This window comes from Cariama cristata, unplaced genomic scaffold (assembly GCF_000690535.1).
Source record: "Cariama cristata isolate BGI_N322 unplaced genomic scaffold, ASM69053v1 scaffold5757, whole genome shotgun sequence".
In the NCBI taxonomy this organism is placed as follows: Eukaryota; Metazoa; Chordata; class Aves; order Cariamiformes; family Cariamidae; genus Cariama; species Cariama cristata.
Window position 1 is genome coordinate 1 of NW_009625975.1, and position 23,746 is coordinate 23,746.

Genomic DNA, 23,746 nt, shown 5'->3' on the forward strand with positions numbered 1-23,746 from the left:
GCTTTTGGTTTTGGGGTTTTTTTGATTGTTTTTTTTTTTATGTGGTTTTTGGTTTTGTTTTTGAACTGTGACAATAAAAGCGCTGGCCATCGTTCTTACTTCGCAAAACGCCAAAATGTAACCGAGTCACAGCGACCAACGCGTAATTTATTTTTTTTTGTTTGGTTTTTTGGTCATAAGATATTTCGGGTTCCCCAGGGGCTGGGGAAAGGTCTGGTGCACCCCGAGTTTCTGACGTGTTGCATTTCTGTGCGTGTGTGCCTGTATGTGCCAGCAGAAAATCCCTCTATCCTGGAAGAATGGTGAAACTGGGGAATAATTTCAGCGAGAAGAGCACAAAGCAGCCCCTTTTGGAGGATGGATTTGACACCATCCCCCTGATCACACCCCTGGATGTCAATCAGCTCCAGTTCCCACCTCCTGATAAGGTACATTAGGCTTTAGTTTCCACCCTGGAGAATCACACCCAAATCTCAGGCAAACAACAAAAGAATGGGTTACGTGTAACAAGCAGCTTAAAAATGTTAAGAAATACGAGATGTTTTAAGTCATTCTACTTCCTTCTGGGGGAAAAAAACCCACCTAACAGTTAAGCTAATGAAAATCCGGTAGTAGTGATTTACATTAAGAAGCAGTGGGAAATGTTAGCAATAAGCATATATAGATTTCAGTACTGCTGTATGAAGTATACATATGAAATAAAAATGCAGGCTTCTTTATGGGGTACTGTTGTAGCCCTTCCTATTCTGTATCTTTTCTTTTTTGTATCTGGAAGGTACTGTGTATTCTCTGTGAACGACATGAATTTTCTCTGTCTAGAAAATGCCTCCCTGATGGGGGGGGTAAAGCACAGCTTTATTTCTCTGCAAGATGTGCATGGTCAGACTGGCCACAGAGAGAAAGAACTTCCATATTCCTTCTCTGCTTCAGTAGGAAATTAGTGCTAGCCCCAGACAAGCTGAAATACTGATGTGAGAACAGGTCATTGAGCTTTCTTATTGGCAGTTTATTTGGTTCAAAATCCTCCAAAGAGGTGATTCACATGCTCTGTAGTTCGAAGGGGACAGTCCAACATGCTGCTTACAGGTTGGAAGGGAAGTGTGCATCCTGCATTCCTCATTATATGGCTTGATTACTGAAGATTTGATGTTATGGATTTAGGAAGGTGATGTAATAGCCTGTAAATATGTTTATTTTCCTCACAATAAAGAATTCAATAAGTATTACTACAGGTAAGGCATACAGTAGTAGGATACTTTTTCACATACTTCAGTATCCTATTTTAGTATGATACTTACTTACATGTTTCTCACATGTGAATCTGGCAAAAGAGCTTTGCAGTCTTTGAAAAATACAAAATTTAACTGGGAGATGGTCAGTAATATTTTCATGCTGATTTTTATTTTTTGGTATTGTGTCTTCCATGAGCTCAGTTCTACTTCTAGATAAACTGATAACTATATGTTCCTCATAGCTCAAAAAAATTCACATAATCTTACCTTGGGGTAAAGAATTTTAGCTTGTGAAATTTGCCTTGGTAGAGTGTTGCTTGTAGGCAATACAAATAAATTTGTGACCTCCATTTTAATTACTATCAACATCATTCTGTGTTGTCTGTGGTGACCAGTTGGCAGGCATAAATGCAATAAGCCATAACATCTGTTAGAGAGCCTGAGGGTCCATTTTCTGCCCTCACTTACATGGGTGTAAATCTTGTAACTGAGGACAAAATTGCACCCTAAGGCTTTAAAACAAGTTAAGTCTTACTGTGTCTGATACGCCTGCCAACTGGTGACTGGATATAAGGGATTACCAAGGACCAACGTCCAAAGGAATTTGTTATGTTACCACACTGCTAAGTGGAAGTCTGAACTAGGGACCTGTATAGTAATAGGTTTAACCTGAGCAGAGCCTCTGTAGTGAGCCCAGAGATTCTGCCAGCCTGATTGCTGCTACTAGAATGGAGTGGAACTCCTCCCACCTGCCTGGCATTTGCCTTGAACAAAAGCAAATGTACAACTAGGCTAGAAGCTTAAATAAAGGAATATTTGATTGGCTCTTCTACTCTTTCCACTGTCTGTTTGTATATTAGCTTTCCTTTCCTTCCCTATTGCAAACACAGAGGGGGAAAAAATAAAAATGTGTATTTATTGGTCATACTGGCTTCCTTCTGTAACTGTTCTGGTTAGTCATGTCAGTGTGTCTACTGGTTGCTACAGACCCAAACGTGGTAGCAGAGCAACTGATGTGAAAAAACCCCCCACCGTATTAAGTCAAGACTGACACACAGATCAGATTCTGAAATATGAAGACATGCATGTATAATGAATAGGAGTACATACTTTGTGTATCTATGCTTATTACTCACTTACAAGGCTCCAATATGGCAGTGAAACATAACTTCTTAAACAGTAGTGACTACAGTGCTAAGAATTTTATGATTTTAACAGCTTCTAAATTAAACAGATGCACTGATTTAAATTCATATTTAGGTGTATTAAACAAAAGAAGACATTACATAACCAGGCAGATAGAACTGTATGTTCAGTGTCAGCTGAATGTGATTTGAGTTGCCTGAGATTATGCAATGTAAAGTAGGGAGGAAGGGAAGTAAAATGTTAAAAAGTATTCCAGAAATTTTCAGACTCCCATGATGCTGTTGGGCATTTGTAAAGTTAAATAGTTAATAATTATTATCTTACTAATTATAGCTGAAAATTGGTAAAGTACTTTCTAAACCTATGTGCTGCACATATATGTGTAATGCTGTAACAGTGTCTAATAAGCTTTGTTGTACTGAGTCTAGGTCCAGTTACACATTCTAGATACCATTTCAGGGAACTGAGGAGAGGGAAACCCAAAGCTTTAATTTCAGTGCTTGGCTACTTGTACGTGTCACAGTCTTAATTTCAGAATAAGGTAATTGCTATTGATATTATGGACTGCGTTAAAGATAGAATCTGGTTCTAACAATCTAAAAGAGTCTAGATATTTGTTCTTTGGAACAACAGAGAAAACTGAGCAAATCTTCGTATTACTGTCAGTATGATAAACTGCACCCCATCTTGAGGGTGATACTTTGAAAAAGATCCTGAAATATAGCAGAAGACAAAAATGAGGCAAATAGGTTAGGTATGTGAAAATTTTGTACACTTAGAATGCCTGGGAGAGCACTAGAGATACGACTGACGTAGTTAATATTTTAGGAATACAGGTAAGGTGCTAAATTGTGTAGCTTGGGGTAATAGCTCATAGCAAGGAATAAACTGAAAGAGCCTTGGGTGTTTCAAGAAATCTCATTAACACAAGGGTTTGTCTGCATCTTGCTGCTTGCAGCTGATAATTCAAAAGTTAGATGTTAAAAATAAGAGTGCCAAGAGCTATAGTTTAGCACATAGTGAATAGCAACTAGATGCGTCATTTCACTTCTTTTAAACTCAAAATCCTGCCTTCAAAGAACATAGCTGCTGGCAGCATCATCATCTGCTAGATTTCTATGGGCACTCTTTGATAATCTTCTCATCCTGTTGGTCTCCAGTTTGAAATCTCATTAATGGGATCTCCTGAAGCAAATGGAGGTGGCTATTTTCAAACTGTACAAAGTGGGAAGTTTCATGATTGGGATTTGAACTAAGTAGATACTTGCCTAGTAGAGCAGCACAGTACCACCACAGCTGAAAAAATTGAACGTTTGTAAAACTGTTGCATAACAAGTCTGTCTGTAGGTCCATCAAAGCCACTTTGAGAGATAATTTGGTTGATGATTGCTCTGACAGGAAAAGTAACTAAACTTCCAAAGAAGAATTAGACTGAAGTGGGGAGGGGGAAAAAAAAGCTGTGCTAGATGTGCTTGTAAGCAGGTAAGAGAAGAGTTAATGAATAAATTATTCCTGTGGCTAGTTTAGCTGACAACGTTTTGATTATTTTTTTTTAAAGGTTGTGGTCAAAACGAAAACAGAATATGAACCTGATCGCAAGAAGGGAAAGTTCCGTACTCCTAAAATAGCTGAATTCACGATCAGTATCACTGAAGGGGTTTCAGAAAGATTTAAGGTAAGCAGTGCTATCTGAAGATGTTAATGACTCAGTTGTGTTCACATAAATGCTTAAAATCAATTGCTGATTGTAGTCAAAACTAGCTATAACTAAGAGTGGCTGTTGTGGATATAGCTGGATATGAGAAAAATAAATTCAGTGTTATTTAGTATTGTTCAGCATTTTGTTTAGTATATGTTCAGTATTTAGCAATTAGAAGCAAAAGGAAATCTTGCAGCATTATTGCTTGTAATCCCTCACTGGCAGATGAATTCAGAAGGCACTTTGGTCGGCGTGTGGGTTTCAGAATGTGGCTGGCCAGGGTGTATGTGGGCTGCATGCAAGTAGCTCTCATGGCATGGATAAAGCTCCTGTTATTGTTGAAGGACAAGAACTGTAAGAGTATTTGTTTTCTTTCTGACTTTTCATTTTTCACTGTGGCTAAACCATTCTCTTAAAAGCACTGTCATAGTCCATTATGTATTTTTTTAATAGTTAAATGTGTGATTTGGCAGCTCAGGGATGTATATCAAAGCTCTTTGCTATCAGTTTTTCTGGTCCAATTGTATCTTACAGCTCAGTGATGACTGTTACCCACAGGTGACAGTTCAGCAAGCATCTGACTCAGATTTATTCTTTAGTCTCCACACCCCTGTTACTCCCTTCAGTAGTCCCAGAGGAAAGCTGAGAGCTTAACTTGTGCAAGGACTGAATTACCTTTCCCCTTTCTTACTGGAGGATAGATCTTCTTGGTCTGTGTAAGTAAAGCAAAGTAAGAAAGTTGACACTTCAGCTTGTGCTTTCCTACCTATTTTCTTAACAAAGGAATACTACAGCTTTTCAGTGCTGTTAATTTGGCATCTTACCCAAGGATGCTAAAGCATTTTTAAACGGTAAGCAAACACACTGTTCAGTGCACAAGTACAAATACATTTGGAAAGCCTAACGTTTAGTATGAGGGAAAAATACAGAGTTTCAGTGAAGATGGGGGTTCTCTTTATATTACAGACTTCTGATCTCTGTTTGCATGATAGCAATTTTAGGGCATACCCAAAGATGGTAGTTCTGTTGTGCCTGACCAGTGATTCTAAAAGCTGCCTAGACCCAAGCCTGCCTTCAGAAGTGTATACACAGCCCTCTGTGGAATTGGAGCATGCTAAACAAACTAAGTGAAGGCTCAAGGAGGGGTTAGGCGCTTTAGGCGATATTTGCAAAGGAACTTTGCAGAGTGTTGCCAGGACAAACTTTTTAAGTGTAAGTCACCTGGTGGGGTCTTCAGCCCTACAGTGAAGCATGTAGGTTCCCAGTAATCTGTGTGGGGAACCACCTCAGATAGCTACTAAGAGATGTTATGGGGTGTGGCAGGGATTTACTAAGGAGGTAAGAAACCTAGTTCCAGTTTTTCTATTCCCTGATTTGGAGCAAGGACATCCCATCCCTCAGGGAAAATGCTACATTCTGGCTCAAGTTCCCTCTTTCTCCTCTGGTACCATAGTACGAGTCCTTGAGAGTAATACCCTTCCTTTCAGGTGAGGGTTGTGCACACTATATTGTTGGCTAAGATGCAGATGGACAGCTCAGAACAAGGAGGGCTTACGTCTGGCTGTCTTTTGTGTGTGTCCTGGTCACACTAAGGTAATCTGAAAATGCTTGCTACATTGTAGAAGAGAAAGGGGAGAAAGCCTTTAGTTTGAGTACGCTGCTATAACTTGGGTTCCAAGCAACTGAGCAGAACCTATACCTGAGAAATTTTGCACTTACCCAGTAGCTGTAAGGAGTAAGAGATTTTGTTGCTCAAACATTAAATCGTAGATAAGGAAGGGTTTTGAATATCTTAGTTGCATCTAAATGTTTTGTTTATCCCTTTGTAGATCTGGGTTCTTTCTGTCTTTGTTGGGAGGACTGAGCGAATGAGACCTTGCTGAACAAAGAAATAGCTTGTTGTGCTGTTGAGGAGTATTTTCTAATTGTTATAGCTGAACAATTAGAAGACTGGGCATTTTTGCATTGCATTTTTATATACCTTTGAATGGCATACTTAAAGAAAATATCTTTTAGATATTACTTTATGATGATCGCTCTGGGATTAATCTCATGCTACAGGGTTGCTAGGTTTTGCTGCTAGGTAACTACTGCATCAGAAAGAGGTTTCAGTAAGATTTGGTATCTCTTGGGAATTGCAGGGTGATTCATACCATGGCTGTAAGTCTAGGCTTCTGAAGAAGAGTGTGGGTGTTGATCAGTTAGGAAAATTGTGATTCAGTTAATTGAAAACAATAGTTTCATGCAGAACATTCGGGTCCTAAAAATGTCCCTTAATCTCTATATAACAGTTTTAGAATTGAATTATGCTGCTTGCAACGTTTTAAAGAGAATTGACTGGTTCTCCAGCAGGGTTGATTGTCATATTCACCACTCCCAGTAGTAAATATTACATGAATAATTGATGAAATTTCATAAATATGTAGATGAAAAGTACTGATTGTGTGAGGCTTTCTCTTGGGTCCTTATTAATTGTGAACCATCATGTTAACTGCTGCAGTTGATTCTGAGAGAGCAAAAGGATATTTGTTTGAAAATTAAATATTTGCTATAATTATGAAATGCATTATTTAACTGGTGGAATATTGACTTTGGCTTGTGTTCATGAAGAAAGCTTCAGATGCTGTTTTAATGACTTTAATATTGTACATGACTGATGCATAAACTTGCCACAAGACACAGCCCAAATGTTGTGCTAAAAATAAAAAAATCAGTCATATTTACAGATAGTTCACGTGTGTATTCTAAGACGTATTTCTTAAATAAGGACAAAGCAGATTGCATTTTTGGGATTCAGCAGTGCAGATCGTCTAAAGCTGTTCTTGACAAATTATACATTATAACAAATGAAGCAGCTCCAGCATGTGCATATGTCATGTAGATCATTTGGTGTTTTAGCAGCTGGGTGAATAAGAAATTATAAAACATATTTTCTGCATTCAATCCACATTACCACAGTTATTACAACAGAGCTGAGAATGTTTACAAAGAAAACTGCAAGTATAATTTTCCTGTATGAAGCCACATTCTGAATTCAAATCAGAATCTGCCAGAAGAATGTGAAGACTTCCCGATTCCGAGAACCCTGTTGTCTTAAATTAGTTTTATGGCACTAACCACACCAAGGAAGATGTAATTTTTCACTGAAGATTATTTTTCATTGAGAAACAGAAGCCTTCATTTTGTTCTTTGAACACTGTAGGCTAATGTAGGGAGTTGGTCCTTCACATCTGGAAAGCAACTTTGAACGTGGCAGATTTTTCTGTCCTGTAAGTTGTCTGCTCTACAGAATAACAGAACAAGGCTGGAAATGTCATTTCGAAGGAGTCTTATGAATCAGGACATAGGAGGAAGCTATTGCAGGAGAAAATTGATTGTATCAGTTACCTAAGGCCAAACCTTTGCCTCCTCCATTGACAGAGCATCATTTTTACAAACTCCAGTTGGATTTTGTAGTGCGATGTCTGTTCTGGCACCTGTTTAATTGGGCTACAATTGACAGTTGTGCACAAACGTACCAGTTAAAAAAAATGTCTGTTGTATCAAAGCATGAGATTTTTTTTCTGTATTTGGGGAAACCTGAACAAAGAACATTCAGAAGTATTTTGAAAGCAAACACTTATGTTTCCCGATAAATTTCAAGCCCTTAAATAAACCCAAGCTGTGGTATGCCTTCAGCCATTTGGTTCTATTCAAAGGCAATTCAGTTCTTCAGACTTCATCCTTGACATCTAACTGCAGAGCCAAAGCCTCAAGCTGATTTCTGTGGTAGGACCATATGGTGCAAGCCATCTACTATCAAGCAGCAAGCAGTTGTTGAAACGTCTGCATGTGGTTGTAGAAAGGGAATCAAGATTTCCTTTCAAAATCAATTCTCACAGTTTTACCTGGTCATTTTAAGACTGAAAAAATGTATGCAACATATATTTAAATATTCCATTTTTGATCTGTATTAAAGGGGCATCCTTTGAAACATTTCTGCCCCAAGACCTTTTTTACCTGTTCTTAGTAATACCAATGATAATTATTGCTGCAGAAATAATCAGAGACAAGGAAAATATTTCTCTCTTTGTTTCTCTGTGATTACTCTGTGTGTTGAGTAACTGTTTGCTCCCACTTAAGAAGTCTGTTAGGTGCATGAGATGTCAGCTGATTCCTGTACAGGATATCACTTCCTTAAGTATATTCTGTGTCTGTTCCTTAGTGCTGGAAGAGTGACAGGTACTTACTGCCATGAGTAGTTCTGTTTTCTTCAGTAGAACTACTCACAGGATTAAAGTTGCTCACAAGTATAAGTGTTTGGCAGGTTTTGAATTTTTCCTTCAAGGAATTATTGCTTCAAGGAAGAAAAATAAAGGAGATTCTTCTCTCAGTGTAACTGCTATTTTAAAACGATGTAAGTAAAGGCACTGCATGGCAACTGTCATTTTTCCATTTTTTAAAATGTTTGATAATTCTCTAATATGACATTGACAATCCTCCTGCTAAATTTTTGGCGAAAAGGAATTTTTTTACAGTTAGAGCTGGAAGATTTAAGTAAAGTGGATGCCTAACAGCAGCTCCCCTGCTCCAGGTCAGGTGTCCTTTGCTATTGTATCCATTAGAAGTCTTTTCTTGGAGCAGAACCTGCGACACTGGTGACACAGAAGATGTTTTGGATCTCTCCAGATTTAACACTTACATAGCCTTTCTTCTTCTGTAGTAACCTTTTCCAGCCTTTCTCCTGGCCTCAGTAATATCTCCTAGGTTTTTATGGGAATGTAGCAAGGTTCTTGTCTCAGGGTCACAGGGTTTCTTGAACTGTTTCCTCAGATCTCTGTAGTTAAGAAACTAAAACATGGTAACTTGTGATGGAAGATGATGGGAACACTGCCATGAACAGCTTGTTAAGCCATGGTGCTAGACTCTCGAGGCCACTGTGTTGTTAACCTGTTTTTGTCTAACAGTATCTCCCTCAGGTTTCATTAATTGACTCTCTTGCAGGCTGGTTCTGTTGTCTTGCACTGTCACTGTTAATAAGCACTGGGTCTGTAGCTTCTTTTCAGTTACTGACCTTCATGAATCTATCTGCTTTCCTTGCTGCTGCTCCCAGTCATCTCTAGGTAAATGCCCAAGCCAGTTCTCTCTCTCTCTTTGTCGTCTTTGTTTGAGAAGGACAGACAGTCTTTTGATTTCTCCTGCTTTTTTTGTACAGTCTACTCCAAAATTATCATCCTCTTTGAGCACAAAGGTTTGATGGGAATGTTCTGGTGAAGAAGTTGAGTTTAATAGATAGATACCAGTCATACAGCTAAACATGACATGTGATGTTAGAAATGCTCTTCTGAAATGAGGCATCTGGTTATCTTTTGAGTCACCAGTCATCTTATGTATGTATGTATATTCCCATAGCAAGTATGGGAAATTGTACCGAGTTGTTCTGTATAATTTGGATTGCTCCGTACATTAATACAAGTCAAATGTTGCATGTGTAGATGTGAATGTTCCTTTTTCTCTTTTGTGTTGCCGTTTACTTAAAATTGAACATTTCTTAATCCTTAAGTGCATTGTTTCAGGTACATTTTTCATGTAAACTTCTAGAGACAGGCCTAGGTAATAGCAAACAAGAATATAATTTTGGAAAAGCAGGAATAAAGGGGAAGTGGAGAGCTGATTTCACTGTTCTCTAACGTGCTGGTAGGGGGCATTGTGCAGCTGGAGATGCAGGATTTTAGTGAAGAGAGGTGAAATGGAGGTCACGGCCATTTGCAGGGAAGTCAATGCGATGTTTTACGAATTTTAGTCTGTGGGATGTAGCCAGATGCAATCTATTGTAATTACAGTCTGCCTGCCTAAAATTCTCTTGTAGTTTAAATTGGGTAGCAATAATCTTAATTTCCTGTCCTAAATGGTTGCACAGAGTGACTGTATTTCATCCCAGAGGGCTTTGCATTTCCCTGGTGAGCAAAGCATAAATTGATTGTAAATCACTTCATATGAAAGGTGCGCTATAAATGTGTGTCTGCACTCTTTTTGTTTGGTGCTAGGACCAAATCTATGCCTAGCACTTTACAGACAAATCAGAAATGAAAGTTGTGTTCCCATGAGGCTGCAATTGAAATAGATAATGCATAGTTGTAGAGCAGAGATGAGATGTGACCACATGCCAGGGATTAAGCAGTGAAAATTACTACATGTCTTGTTAGTTCCACTTTAGTTCCACTTCTCATAGTAACAGGAGTGCTCCTAGGTGGGTTTGTGTGCTGAAAGGTGCTTGACAGAAGGAAAAGCATGAAGGAAGGTGATGCAAAGCAGCACCGTAAGAGTGGGTTAATGAAATAATTTCAGACAAGAGGAGGAGGCATGACATGAAAGGTGGAGATGAAGGCAGAGGAGAAACAGATGGCACCCGGGCTTTAGTGGGACAGTGGGCTACAGGCAAAATGGAAGGGGATAGAGCTAAGAGGAGCAAAAGGGGCAGATTTATACATGCCTTGAAACATGGCTTGTAATTTGTTCAGAATGGGACAGGAGCCAGGAAAGGATGTGAAGAGAAGCAGGCACAGTTGGTGCACTTGATGAATTTTGCTGTAATACTCCAGTTTGATTAAAAAGGGAGCACGATAAAAGTTAGCAAAGTGAGGAAGGAGGAGACTGCAGTAGCCAGGCAGAGAAAATACAGTGTTTTGCAGCTGTAGCAAAGTAAGATGGACTGATTGGGAAGATCTAGCAGATCTTGATGGTAAGGCCTTATCATGAGGTGTTTACATGTTAGTGTAGCTGTCAGATCTGGTGAGTTTCATTTGTTTGGCTAAATGCTTAGAGAGTCTGAAGACAGGTTTTTTTGCTGTAGGTACACTTAGTTCATTCATTAGTCATCTCTCATTTTGATTACTGTAATGGCTTCTGGCTAGACCTTGTCCTCCTGCTCTTCACTTACAATCTATTCAAAAATCTGCCACATATATAGTATCTTGTCATCTTTTCTGTTCGTTTAGTTTTGCTGCCAGATCCCCTTAAAACCAACTTTAAAGGACACTCTCAAGATGAAAACAAAACTGCACTTTGAGTTCCTACTTAAAAGAAACAGTTGTTTATGCTGTCTTGTAGTTATTTCATAAAAAGTGTTTTAAAAGCCCATCACTCATGTGGTGTGACAGTCACCTTGGAGTTCTGCAGGATGTACATGGCAGTGAATGATCATAGTTATTCAAAAGACTTCTGCTCCCACTGTGTGGGGTCCCGCACTCAGCCAGCTGGCTGCCATAAAGAGAAGAGATTCAAGATCTCCTTCCAGGACAGAGAGAGTGGTGCTTGAACATGCATTGCATCCTCTCCTACCTTGAACTAACGAAGAGGGCAAGTTGCTACTAGTGCCTCGGTAGGAAGAAGAGAATAACTTTCCTTTAGTTTATAGTGAGTGTGCAAAGGTACTGTGGAAGAAAGCAGTAAAATGACAGCTTTGGTAGCAGTCTAAAGAGCAGCTGGTCACCTTCCCTCTTTCCATGCCTTTATTTCTGAAAGGCAGCTGGGAGGAGAGCGCTCAGAAGGTGAGGCAGAGAGGTGGGGTCGCGCTGCGTTACTGGCAGTGGAGAGAAGCTGACTCTCTCAGGTTTAGGAGTGAAGCTGGGATTCTGACAATTGTGGACCATCAGTGGTGGGTTATTATGAGAGTGAAAGAAAACGGCTCTTAGAAGGAAGAGAAGGATTTTCAGCTTATAAGGATTATATAAGTGGATTGAATTAACAGGTGATTGCAATCACCTTGGAATCCAGTGATGGATTTCTCTCCATCTGTGTCGTTTGAATGTGCAACTGTCCTTCACTTAAATAGAAGTTACTCATATCTTGAAAGATGGTGAGAGCAGCGAGGTTCTTTTCTAATAGGAAGGACAAGAGCTTACTTGATTAGGGATTTGCAAATGGAGCGTGATTGCAAATTATTGGAGATAATGAGTGTAAAAATTTACATATTAATACCAAAATTAATAACATGAGGAAACATAGTAAGTGAGAGAGAAAGATTCCACGAGAATTGTGAACCAGGCGCCCTCAGAGCTCTTCTCAGTGGCTTACTGTGTGGCAATGGAACCATGCTGGACATGACTTGTAGGAGCAGGGAGAACTCTAAGCTTCACGTAGGTCACTGAAACAGGTAAATGCTCTGTGTCTCAGTAAATCAGTCCTGGGGCTGTGGCTCTGCAACTTGCCAGGCTCCGGCAACCCGCACAGTGCTGGGCTTGTGACCTCTTTCAAAAAACATAATCACTTTCCAGAACAGTTTTAGAGGCTTCGAGAGAGTGATCCTGCGGTGACTGTGGAAATACAAATCTTTTTCTGTTGACTAATGTTTAGCCTCAACTACAAAATAGCTTGTTAGCTTTACAGTATGTTCCTGGGGCCTCATCTGTATGTCAAGATGGTTACAGCTGGGAAATAATGTTATAATTCTACTATTCCCTGCTAGTAGGGTGGCCAGGGAATATGGTTAAAATGGTTTGAGATTTGAGAATATTTTTCAGAGCATTTTAAACTGTTTACCCCTATCTATGGAAGAGACAAATGTCAGCTGTGTTGATCTGTACCATTGTTCTGCTTGGTGACCCTGTCCCATGTCACAGGCGTGTGCTCCTAGAGAGAGCAGCCTCTGTCGAAGGCTATGTGGAATATAACTTGTAGGGCATGGGAAGCCAGATTTTATCTTTTCTGTCCCTACTTTCTAGTCTCTTTTCCCTTTCCTTTCTCAGGGTAAGAGCAGTGACTGTCAGAGTGAAATGACCAGTGTAATGCCCGCTTTGAGTCAGTGGGAAGTGAATGACCCCAAACCTGCAACTTGAACTGGGCTCTGTGTGTGCGTGCTGTAGAGCTGCTGGGCTGGGTGAGGAGCGTTCACTCCTTTTTCGTTCCTCATCTTCCCATGCTGCCCAGCAGCAGCTGGAGCTCAGCAGGGGAAAGGCAGCCTTGCGCCCACGGCCCCATAGGCAGACAGGGCTGCAGACCTGTGTTGGGGCCCAGGCATGGTGACAGCCCCTTGGCGTGGTGGGGCCGGTGGACCCTGGACATCTGCATACGGGTACAGGATGACACAGGCAGTGTGTGGGACTTGGAGATACCACCAAGGCATTAGGGAGGTGGGTGGAGGAGCCCCAAGTAGGAAATGCAAGCTTAGGGGAGAAAGGTCAGTTTTTCTGGAGCCTGGAGTGCAAGGAGAATTTTCGCAGGAGAACAGAGAATAAGGCTTGTTACAGTTGTGGGGAGGGGAAAACACTGGAAGACGGGATGCAAGGTTTGAAGGGCCTTGTACATGTGTGTGGGTGGGGTGGCTGAGGAAAGACAGGAAGGGGCCCAAGAAACCGTAGAAGAAAAATGGGAGAGGCCTGATTAAAAACATGCGAGAAGGGCTGCGCTAGGGCATAGAATGGCCGGAAATTGTGGGGAGTGGGGTGGGTTATGTTTGTTATTAAACTGGGCCACAGAGAATGACCAGAAAGGAAAATGCGCTTTATCTCTTGCAGGACATACTGAGACATGGGACGTGAGCAGAAAATACGAAGTTGGCAAGATAGAGTGATCTATAGATGTTAACCTTTTGTGTATGTAAGCGAGTAATAAACTTGGGGAAAGACTAATTGGATTTGAAAATGGATGTGAGTGTGAAGTTTTTGGAGGGTCATTAAGAATATGAATTTATTTTTTTTTTAATAATCCAATGAATGTTCTGAGAAAATGAAGATGTTGCCGTTAACCAGAAAGGCCCTTTGCTCCATGTCTCATTTCGATTGGCATTGTTAGATTAATATCTACATTTCTTCTGCTAAATTACTTTCTGATATGCAATTCTCCCTGCCCCTCTTCCAGCGCTCCTTTTTTTTTTCTTATTTTCTGTAAAGAATCCTTATAAAATCCTTGGCTTCAGCAGCACACGATACTCCCCAACCTTGTTTCAGCCAGAAAATTTAGCACTTGCTGTTGTCTGCCCATGGTGAAGTTCGCTTGCCCAGCATGAGAAGTTCCTAAAAGTTCATCTCAGTCCTTCAGTGTACTAGTCGCACTGCCACACGCGGTTTGCAGTGTTGCAAATCCTATTAGTTCTGGGATTTATCATAAAGGGAGTGTGTGATGTTTTGGGGTTTTTTTTGCCAAGAGGCAAAGCTACAATTTTTTTTGTTGCTTTCTGAAATACCAGACTATTCTTGTTTGCATAATTGACCCTGATGTGCCTAAGTTCTCTTTTTAGGAGGTGTATGTAGCTGGCTTACTCATCTTCCTTTAAAATTTAGATCATATTGTACTTTGTTTTAATTAATTAATCACGTAATCTTGTTTGTTACTGTTTATTACTGTTTCTTATGCTGTAGCGCATGCTGGCTTCTTTCTAACTTGCCAAAAAAAAAAGCTCAACCACTCTTACTCTGTCATCTCCTTGAGCTACTCATTTGTCTATCAGTAGAAGCTTTAGAATAATAAAAACACATCTGGGACACTCTCCTGGGTAATGAATACTATTTGCTCAGCTTGCACCTTCCACAAAAACGGGTCAGAATTAGGGAGCTCTGCAGCGTAACTGCGTCGTGGATGGAGTCATGCACTTCGCTGGTAAGAGAGGAGCAACAATATACATTATTGGTGTAACAAAGTTCAATGGTAAACGTCACAGTGGTTTAACAAGATTCGACGGCAAGGTACACTTGATTATTTACTGCATAGAGAACAGGGTCAGACAAAACTGTCGGGGAGACCCTCCCATTGAGTCACAAGGTTCAGAAAGGACCCCCTTGCTTTCTAAACTCCTTCTTGGAGAGGAGTCTGGGTGTGGCTGGATCCACTCCTAGCCCTAGACTTGGTCAGTGGTTTATGTCTAAAGGATTATATATGTGCAATCAGTCCTTTATATCACTTAGCTAAGATTTCGAAGTTTAGCACGCTATTAATCACTTACCGAGAATCTGTTTTGGCAAGGAATCTCTCAACCTCGAGGAGTAACCTTGAGAGGCGTCCCTGCTCAAGGGGAGAACCTGGTGTGCAGCCCGCTGCTGTGTAAGAGCGCTCAGTGGGCCCTGGGCTGTCTACTATTGACAGGGTAAGATGATGGACTTAGAGTCATATTTGTATACCAGCAAGATGTCTGGGTCACCATTCCAGACAGCCCGTGGCTACTGTGTTGCCATCCGTTGCCGAATGTCCAGAGTAAGCTGGATGCTGCCATCATAACCCCCACTGGTGGTTATAGCTTAAGCAGGGAGGGGTAAGAGCACACAGTCACAAACTGCTAGGCCAAAATCTTGTGCTTTCTCTTGTCAATGGGTGAGGTAATTCTAGAGATAGTTCTGTCCCCCATCTCACCTAAAAGGCTGCAGGTCTCCCGTTGCTCGGAGTTTATTCCTGGGAAAGGTTAGCTTGATACTGACACTGATTTCAGATTCAACTTAAGGTGTGTCTTGGATTTTCCTCCAGCCCAAATTCAAGACCAGGAAGGAACTTAAGGACGTGGTGAAAAGTCAGTGCCAGGTAACGCAGCCTGTAAAGGCTTCTCTGTGCAAGGAGGTGCAACAGAACTCCTCAAGGCTAGCCCTATGTTGAACATGGTGTATTCCCTTATGGATCTGTTAGTGAACTACTCCTGTACAGTCTCTGTGTGACAAATAAGTACTGTTTCAACCTATAAATTAAGGAGCATTGAGCAACGAAGCATGCAGACTACTGTTGTAACTATCCATACATTCATAGCAGGTGCAACAAACTCTTACCCTAACAAGAGAGGGCAGACGTTACTTTCTCCTTGCCTTGCTAGAGTCACCTTTGTATTACCTGTGTGCTAACTTACTGTTACCTGACTCCATTCTTGGACAGGCGCAGGGAAAACAAACATGCTTACCAGCTGACATAAACTAGACTTACACTTGCATCATCCAAATACTGAAGAAGCAGCAGACCCAAGCTATCTTGATGTGTCCTTCTGGCCTCATGTACAGTGAACAGAAATGCAACCAAAAAAGCCTTGCAATACAGAGGCAACAGGCCACTGACCAGATGATCTGCATTCTTCTCTGAGAAGGGGGAGGTAGAAACACTTTTGTGCTGCCTCCCTGTTCTCCCTCAATAATTAAGAAGGTGTTTTTATACTTTGCTTGATTTTTACTGTAAAATGCATTCACAGCTGGCTTCTGCTGCCTACAGTAACAAAAAGCAATATAATAAGTAGTGCATTACTAACATAAGCATGTCTTATTTTTCCTTACAGGTAACGGTGCTGGTCCTTTTTGCCCTTGCATTCTTAACGTGTGTTGTATTTCTGGTAGTCTACAAGGTTTACAAGTACGATCATACCTGCCCAGAAGGATTTGTTTTCAAGGTAAATTGCATACACATTCTAGAAAAATAGGAGAGTATGTAATATTCTCTGTGTTGTTTTCTGCATAACCTTGATTAAGTCATGCTGTATTGCATAGAAATTTGTGTTTGTTTTCATAGGTTAGTGTGCTTCCTGCTATGTTTCTTTCTGCTTAATTTATAATTGAGGTTGTACTATTGCACAGTTTTTATAATGTTGTTATTTTGCTACTGGTTTAAACATAGAAAATACAACAAAAGTCCTAACACCAGTGTCCTTCAAACTTCCTTCGTCTGCAGTTGTCTGGACAAAGCCCTCGTTTATTGGCTCATATGGTTTAATGTTGCATGTTCCTCCAAATTCATGTGTCTTAGGAAAGAAGAGAATGATAAAACCTGGAGAAAAAAAAAACCAGACTCTGGAATATGTGTCAAAGAAACAGCAGAGTGATGTTCTCATTAAGAGTAGCAGAGTTACCTTAGGGTTATTTTTGTAGAAAGAACTTCTTGTTCTAGAACAGTGACCTCAGAGCCCTACTGCCACAGGCCAGAAGTGATGCCAAGAAAGGGAAAACACATTTATTGGAAAAAACAGTGGTTCTAACCAAAAGGGAGGCTGGGGCCCACTTCATTCGTGCAAGATGGTAGTGCCGGCTCCTCAGCTATGACCTGGGCTGAAAGTCAGAAAAGTAACATAGATTCTCAGCTGTAAATTTAGCAGGGTTGAACTTGGCTGCAATTAGATAAGAAAAGCAGCAGTGATGATGGCATTCCCTCTAATTTTTAAAGAATATTTAGTCATGTAATGAATCAGATGGGTACCCAGTATGATCTTCCAAAGGATTTAAAAAGGAATGGCTGCCTCAGCACTCCTTGAAGTTCCCGTTCAGGACTTTTGATTCTGTCACTTCAGGCACATAAATACCTTACAAAAATCTAGTCCAAAATTACAATCAGTGATGCCTTGCTGGATTAACTTGGCTCCAAGCACTCAATTTTAGGTTACTGCTTTCCATTGGTTCAAGGGCAAAAGATATTGTGGTTAGAATGTTTGGTTCTAAGTCAAGAGATCCAGTTTTTGTTTCTGCTGTTGTTTTTTTGTGTTGTCTCAGACAAGCACTGAAACCCCCCTGAGCTTCTGTCTCATGGGACAATAGCCTTTTTTTTCTAAGCTTTCTCTTGGCTTTGAGCAATTTGGAATATGGACTGTATGTTCCTACCTAGCCTATCTTGATGTGATCCTAACCAGGAACGGCCAGTTACATGCTCCTGTCGTAAGTCTAGTAACAGTCTGCTGCTTCTGATTCCTTTCATACTATGTTGTCCCCTCCTTTGAGTTGCAGCCTTCTGGCTTCTTTTGTTTTTTCTTCCTAGTGTTGCAAATATTTCAGGGGAGAACAGTTTGTGAGCTATATTTCAGTTGCCCTGTGAACAGAGTCTGGTCGGGTTTCTCTTCTTAGGGCCCCGTGTTTGAAACAGACATTAGGCACAGCATCCCATAGCTCAGAGTTTGTTTTTAAGGTGCAGCACATACACAGGGCTGCGTTACTATTATTCTGACAGTGTTGGGTTTTTTGGAGGCTGTTTCCTAGCTGCTCGGTGGCATAACACCAGGAGACACAGCATCTTTGATCTTGTAACTCTTTTAAGAGTTTTACAGGATAAACACATTAGCAAATGATACAAGGCCTGAAACTAGCAATGTTGACAGGAATTTGTATTTGTTGCCTTTGCATCTTTTTTGGGGGGAGTCCATAATACGTCATGGCATAGCTTGGCACAGACATCCTAAGAGACATGAAGCAGTCTGTCACCTTGGGACCAATGTCTCTGTGGACTGGCTTCGTGCTTCAGGTGGACTCATCAACGTTCTCTGGCCTGGATGTCCCCAGGCTTAGGATGCTGATGTGATTTCCTGGTTAAGGGTAAAGGCGGCCCCTGCCTCAGCAACCCTGATACCAGAGGAATCTCTGCATAAAGGCTGAGCTACCACAGATCTGAATCAGACTTTCTCTTCTCTGTTTTGATGCTCTCATACATGGAGCAGTTCCAAAGGTTTCAGTGTTTTCAGCCTTTCTGCTGTCCTATGCATCCAAGGCATGAAGGCGTGCTTAAAAAGGTGCTCATCTTCCTTTCTATAGCAATCTTAAACTACTTGAGCCTCAATTTTGCACTTGCTCAAACTTTCTGATGCAGCCCTAGTACTGCTGTTGTGTAGATCACTCCTCTCAAGCATTCTACTGGCTACTGGTGAGACTCACCAGAGTTTTCCTCAAAGACCTGAATGCCCTTACATCCTGGATGAATTTCTCCAGGGCTTCAGTATGCTCCATACTGCATCTGTTACCCTTTAGCTTTTGTTGCCAAGGTACCTGTGTTCTGTCAGACTCGGGGACAGTACAACAAAGTAATTTCAATGCATTGAAGACAACACCATCATCTATTAAGTTTGGAATTACTGACCCAGCAAAGTCAATGTGACTGAAGATACTATTTATAAGTGAATACCACTGGGGTCTTCACATCAAAGGAACAAAAGGAGTCATCTTAATACAGCCAGATACAGACTGGCAACCAGTGATTTCTGAAATAGAAGGGTTCTGAAAGAAACAAGAGACTGGCAACTCACTCTGGAGCATCCCAGTTTCTCCTTATGGTCTTCCTTGTTAATTCTCTCACCTGGGAACCACAGAAACAAATAAAAAGGATGGAGGGGAATGTTCTGTGTAAGTGGAAGGCCTCAGGCAAGCGGCAGGATGAGAATCGACACCAGTGCCCATTGCTCAGTCAGTCCGAGTGCTGCACAGCTCGCCTTGTTTAGGAGCTAAGCAAAGGGGGCCGTCCTTGGGCAGTACACAAGGAGCAACAAGTAAAAGGGGAGGTTTTTCCTGTCTTTTCTAGAAGCATGAAATCCCAGGAGCAAAAATGCAGTCAAGATGGAAACTGCTGTGTGTTTCTTTAGACTCTTCTGTCAGATGTGCATGTTTGTGATTACAAAAAAATAACATTACTGAGTCATTTTGCCTGTTAGAAATCAAATTGCTTCTAAAAGCAACACAAGATTCTGTGGCATTTTTTTAGACTGGCAGTAATCTTGGCTTGTCTTCAGCACTAATAATTATATTTGCTTGAATTTCCTTGATAGATTTCATTAGATCAATGGATTGTGTTCTTTCCTCCATTTTAAATATTTGGAATTGTGACTACATCCCATGACTGGGTGAGATTATCACTACAAAGATGTCTGTATCTACTTACTTCTTAGTCATTTTATCACATCAGAAGTAGTGTCAGTTATCCCAGATAACGCATGGATAATACTTCCAGAAGATAGCATGGTTGATCTAGGTGAACATGCATATCAAATAGCTCTATTCCAGATTCCTGGATATTTATTTTTTTTTAAATCCAGGTCCCAGCCTTGCAGCTGGCATATGTGATGATTATGACCAGGGGGAAACCTCTGCTGACTTAAGACAGTGCTGAATAGGCACAGGTGTATGCTTGGTCAGGGTTAAATCCCATCTGCTTTGTAGTGCTACTTCAAACAAAACGGTGAGGGAAGATCTGCCGTGGCTGCTGCATTAACAGAAGATAATGACCAAACTGAACCTGGGTGGATGTGGTAACTGAGCACTATTGTGAGTCTGACACAGATGAGGCTTCTGTCACACAAGCAGGTTAGAACTGATGAGGTGTTAACTCTGTGGGAGGACTGTTAGTCTTGTGACAGCAAGTCTTCTTTCAGCAGTCAAATTTGCCACAAGATTGCATTCATTGGCGGCAGGCAGGTTCATAAGATTACCTGTAGGCCTGTTGTTTTGGCAATTCTTCCTTTTTTCTTAAATATCTTTTGATGCCTTTTTTTCCCCACTCTTAATATAAATTTTGCATCCTAAAAATGTTAAGCTGAGACTTCCTGATGGATCTTCCCCCAGTCATTTTGTGCTTTAGGATTTAAACCATTTGAAACTGTTGTTACTGGTGCTTATTTATACCACTTTTTGGTTTTGTTTTTTTCCGACAAGGACAAGAGTCAACCCAAAAGTAAATATGGACACTTTGGAGATGATAGCATCTAGTCCTAAAAACCATGACATTTTTGCATGTAATTCTGTGCTCAGAAATTTCCAGTGTTAAGTTTCGTTTGCCAAGTTGTGTGAGAACAGCAGCAGTTCAAAGTTGCTGTGCTGTAGTATTACAAATTTTAGTCTTCTAGTGCTGGAAGCAGTAAGACTGAGCAGCCTATTTCTTTCTAAAACAGCCAGAGTAGAAATAATTAAACTTGCTTTTCCTCAGGCTGCAGCTACTCACAACTTGTATTTGAGAGGGTCAGTTCAGTTGCCCAGATGACTGCCCCAGCACTCTGAGGTATCAGGCAAGACTGCCTGGACTGGAAGATACGGCAGAGGACCTGCGGAGAGACCCATGACCTTCTGGATCACAGGATATGCTCAAGTCATTTTTTTCCTTCAGTGCAACTAGCTGCTTCCTAGGCTTTTACTGCATCATCACTGGAACGGTTGCTAGATGATACGTGCTGACTAATGCACTGCACATACACATTCACTTTGGTTTTTAAGATGACAGCAAAGTTTGGATCCTATTCAGTATTTAATGCTCTAAATCAGGTATTTCACTTTCAGAAGCTCTGAGCATCTAGCAGTTTCTATGTAGTGCTCTTACACTTCTGGGAAATGTAATGTAGTCCCACAGCTAAAGGTAACTTTTTAAAAGCCTGCTGTTGGCTACGTCTTTCTGACAATCAAGAGTGAAGTATTTTGTATGTTTGTACACACTTGCACATAAGCTGGGTCACCCACAATGTTTTCCCTGTATGTCTTATTTACTGGGCTATAAAACTGTTCATACCTTGGCACCGATATGTCTCTATGAATTTCTGTCCCTCAGACTGAAAACACTGGATTAAAGTGCCTGAAGCTAATCTAATGGTGGGATACAGACATCTCTAACTGTAGCCCAAACTACTAGGTGCGGAGGAAAAAAACCCAGCAGAATATGGCTGGAACTAGAGATTGAGTACTCTTAAAAATAATTTTAGGCAAGCATGTTTCTTGTATGTTAATTATTCTGGCATATAAACCCAGATTGGTCTTTCTGGCAAATGGACGAGTAGTTTAAGGATTGCAGGGAAGAACATTTTGAACACAGTAGGACAACGCTGTAGTTAATTGCCGTGTGTTGCATCTTGACTCACAGAAAGTGAAAGTTGGCTTAGACTAAAAGGAAAAACAAAAAAAACCCCACTAACCTATGTCTGCTGTATATGGGACCGTATCTGTAATCAAAGTGATGGATTTTCTTTTCAGAATAATCAGTGCATTCCAGCTGGGTTGGAAAACTACTACTCTGAACAAGACTCCAGTGCTCAAGGGAAATTTTACACAGTCATAAACCACTACAATCTGGCCAAACAAACCATCACGCGCTCAGTGTCCCCGTGGATGACGGTACTGTCAGAAGAGAAACTGTCTGAACAGGAGACGGAAGCCGCTGAGAAATCAGCTTAGTATGATAAGCTAATTATTAACACTATGTCATTTGAAGGTAACTAAGGGACTTTAAGGAACTTTTCATTAAATATAATTATGGATAATTTAGAGGTTACTCATGTTTATGGTGCAATTGCTTCTGTTTGCTGATACTGCTTTGCAAAAACAAAAAAAAAACCAAAAACTTGCTGCAGAACATTAATGGGCATAAAACAAGGTGCATATCAGCATTGCTTTAGAGCTTTGACACCATTTTTCAATGTTTAAAAGAAAAAAATCCAATGTTAGATATGTTCTTGCTGTTTATTGGATACTGACAGATTTCTTCACTGGATTTTCAGGGCTTGGACCTTAGATAAATCATGTGTTCTGATTGTCTGAACCGACACTTTAGTTAGTAACTAATTTTTTTATTCTTTGTCACTTTGCAAACTGAAACACCCCAGCCATAACTAGAGTGATCTCTTGTTTAGCTGAAAGCTATATTTAATATTTAGTTTTCGCTCAAGCAGGAACAATAATCAGCATTGATGTCAAGGGCATAATGTAATGACTTGTATGGAGAAAGAAACTGCCAGGTAGCATTTTTCTTACGTTTTCTTTACTGTTGTTTATTTGTAAGTGATAATGAAGTTCTCTGCAACAAGGCATGCTCAATGTTTTATTATTGCTGTCAGCAGGATTTAACTGCATTTCCACTGTGGCTTTAGCATCTTGGTAAGGATGTGCACTGAAACACAAGCTAGATGATAGATGTTACAGAAAAACACAGACAGTTTTAGTGATGGGTGTTGAGGATAGTGTAAAAAATACACAGTACAGGATGTTGTAATGAAAAACAACAACTTTTGATCATACTTAAGAGGCAGAAGGCCTATTCACAGTAGATGTGGTCCACTATGTAATTTGTTGGATACAATTTTGGAGTAATAAGACTAAATTTTCTCTTTTATTACATGAATATTTTCCCTTTTGATTAATTAGAAAGAGCTTTCAGTTTATGGTTTGCAGTTTGATACTTTCTAAAATACAGAGTATCACAAGTGAAACAATAGTGTTAGATAACACAACTGGCTGTTTTAAAGCTACATGTAAAACAGAGTGAAGAGTAGAACTGTTTATGTTTGGCTTGGGAGGGGAGAAGCTGTAGAAGAAAATAGTATTGTGGATGCACGTTATGGTTCCATTGTAATTACAAACATATCCTTTATGTCAAACCATGTTTTCATTTTTATTATAAATCTTAAATACCTATTACAAAAAAGACATTAATTCAACAGACAAAACAAGCATGTGAAGCATATGGGCAAGCAAGTCCTGTTTTTGTGCATGTAACTTGAATGGCACAAGGTGCAGTGGACATGTCAAAAGTTTCCTTTTTTTTGGTAGAGACTGTACAAAAATGAAGGGAAAACATCAGTACAGGCTGTTTCTCGAGATCTGTAGTAGAATAAACATGGTCAGCTCTACTTTTATTTTCCTCCAGTAGAATTGCTTTATCAGCAGCCTTTCTTACCAATACAGTAAAAATAACCATTATTACTTATTCTCTAGGTTTGATAAGAAATATGCATTACACAGTATAGCTGTAAAAGGCTTTTTATTAAGTCATTATGGTGTGTGGAATGCATAAAAAGCAATAAATTATGTGCCAAATTTTTTTTTTGCTTTTAAAAACTTCAAGCTTATGTTAGGATACTCAAAACATGCTGTGTTTGCATTTTCTAATAGGCATGTGTTTTATTGAATGTAGTTAATTCACATGTAACCTTTGACATTTTCACTCTGTGCAAAGAATAAGGATGCTGCTGCTTGTTGCATATAATGTATAGAAATATACATTTCAG

At 40.2% G+C, this 23,746-nt stretch overlaps 1 protein-coding gene across 1 annotated transcript; it reads left to right on the forward strand.

Moving 5' to 3' along the window:
• Positions 1-41: 41 nt before the first annotated feature.
• On the forward strand, positions 42-23,149 carry LOC104164479 (neuron-specific protein family member 1). Its single transcript, XM_009703817.1, has 4 exons — positions 42-428; positions 3,937-4,053; positions 16,298-16,408; positions 21,717-23,149. The coding sequence occupies exons 1-4, from the start codon at positions 300-302 to the stop codon at positions 21,915-21,917; spliced, it is 558 nt and encodes a 185-aa protein (XP_009702119.1). The 5' UTR covers positions 42-299; the 3' UTR covers positions 21,918-23,149.
• Positions 23,150-23,746: the final 597 nt, after the last annotated feature.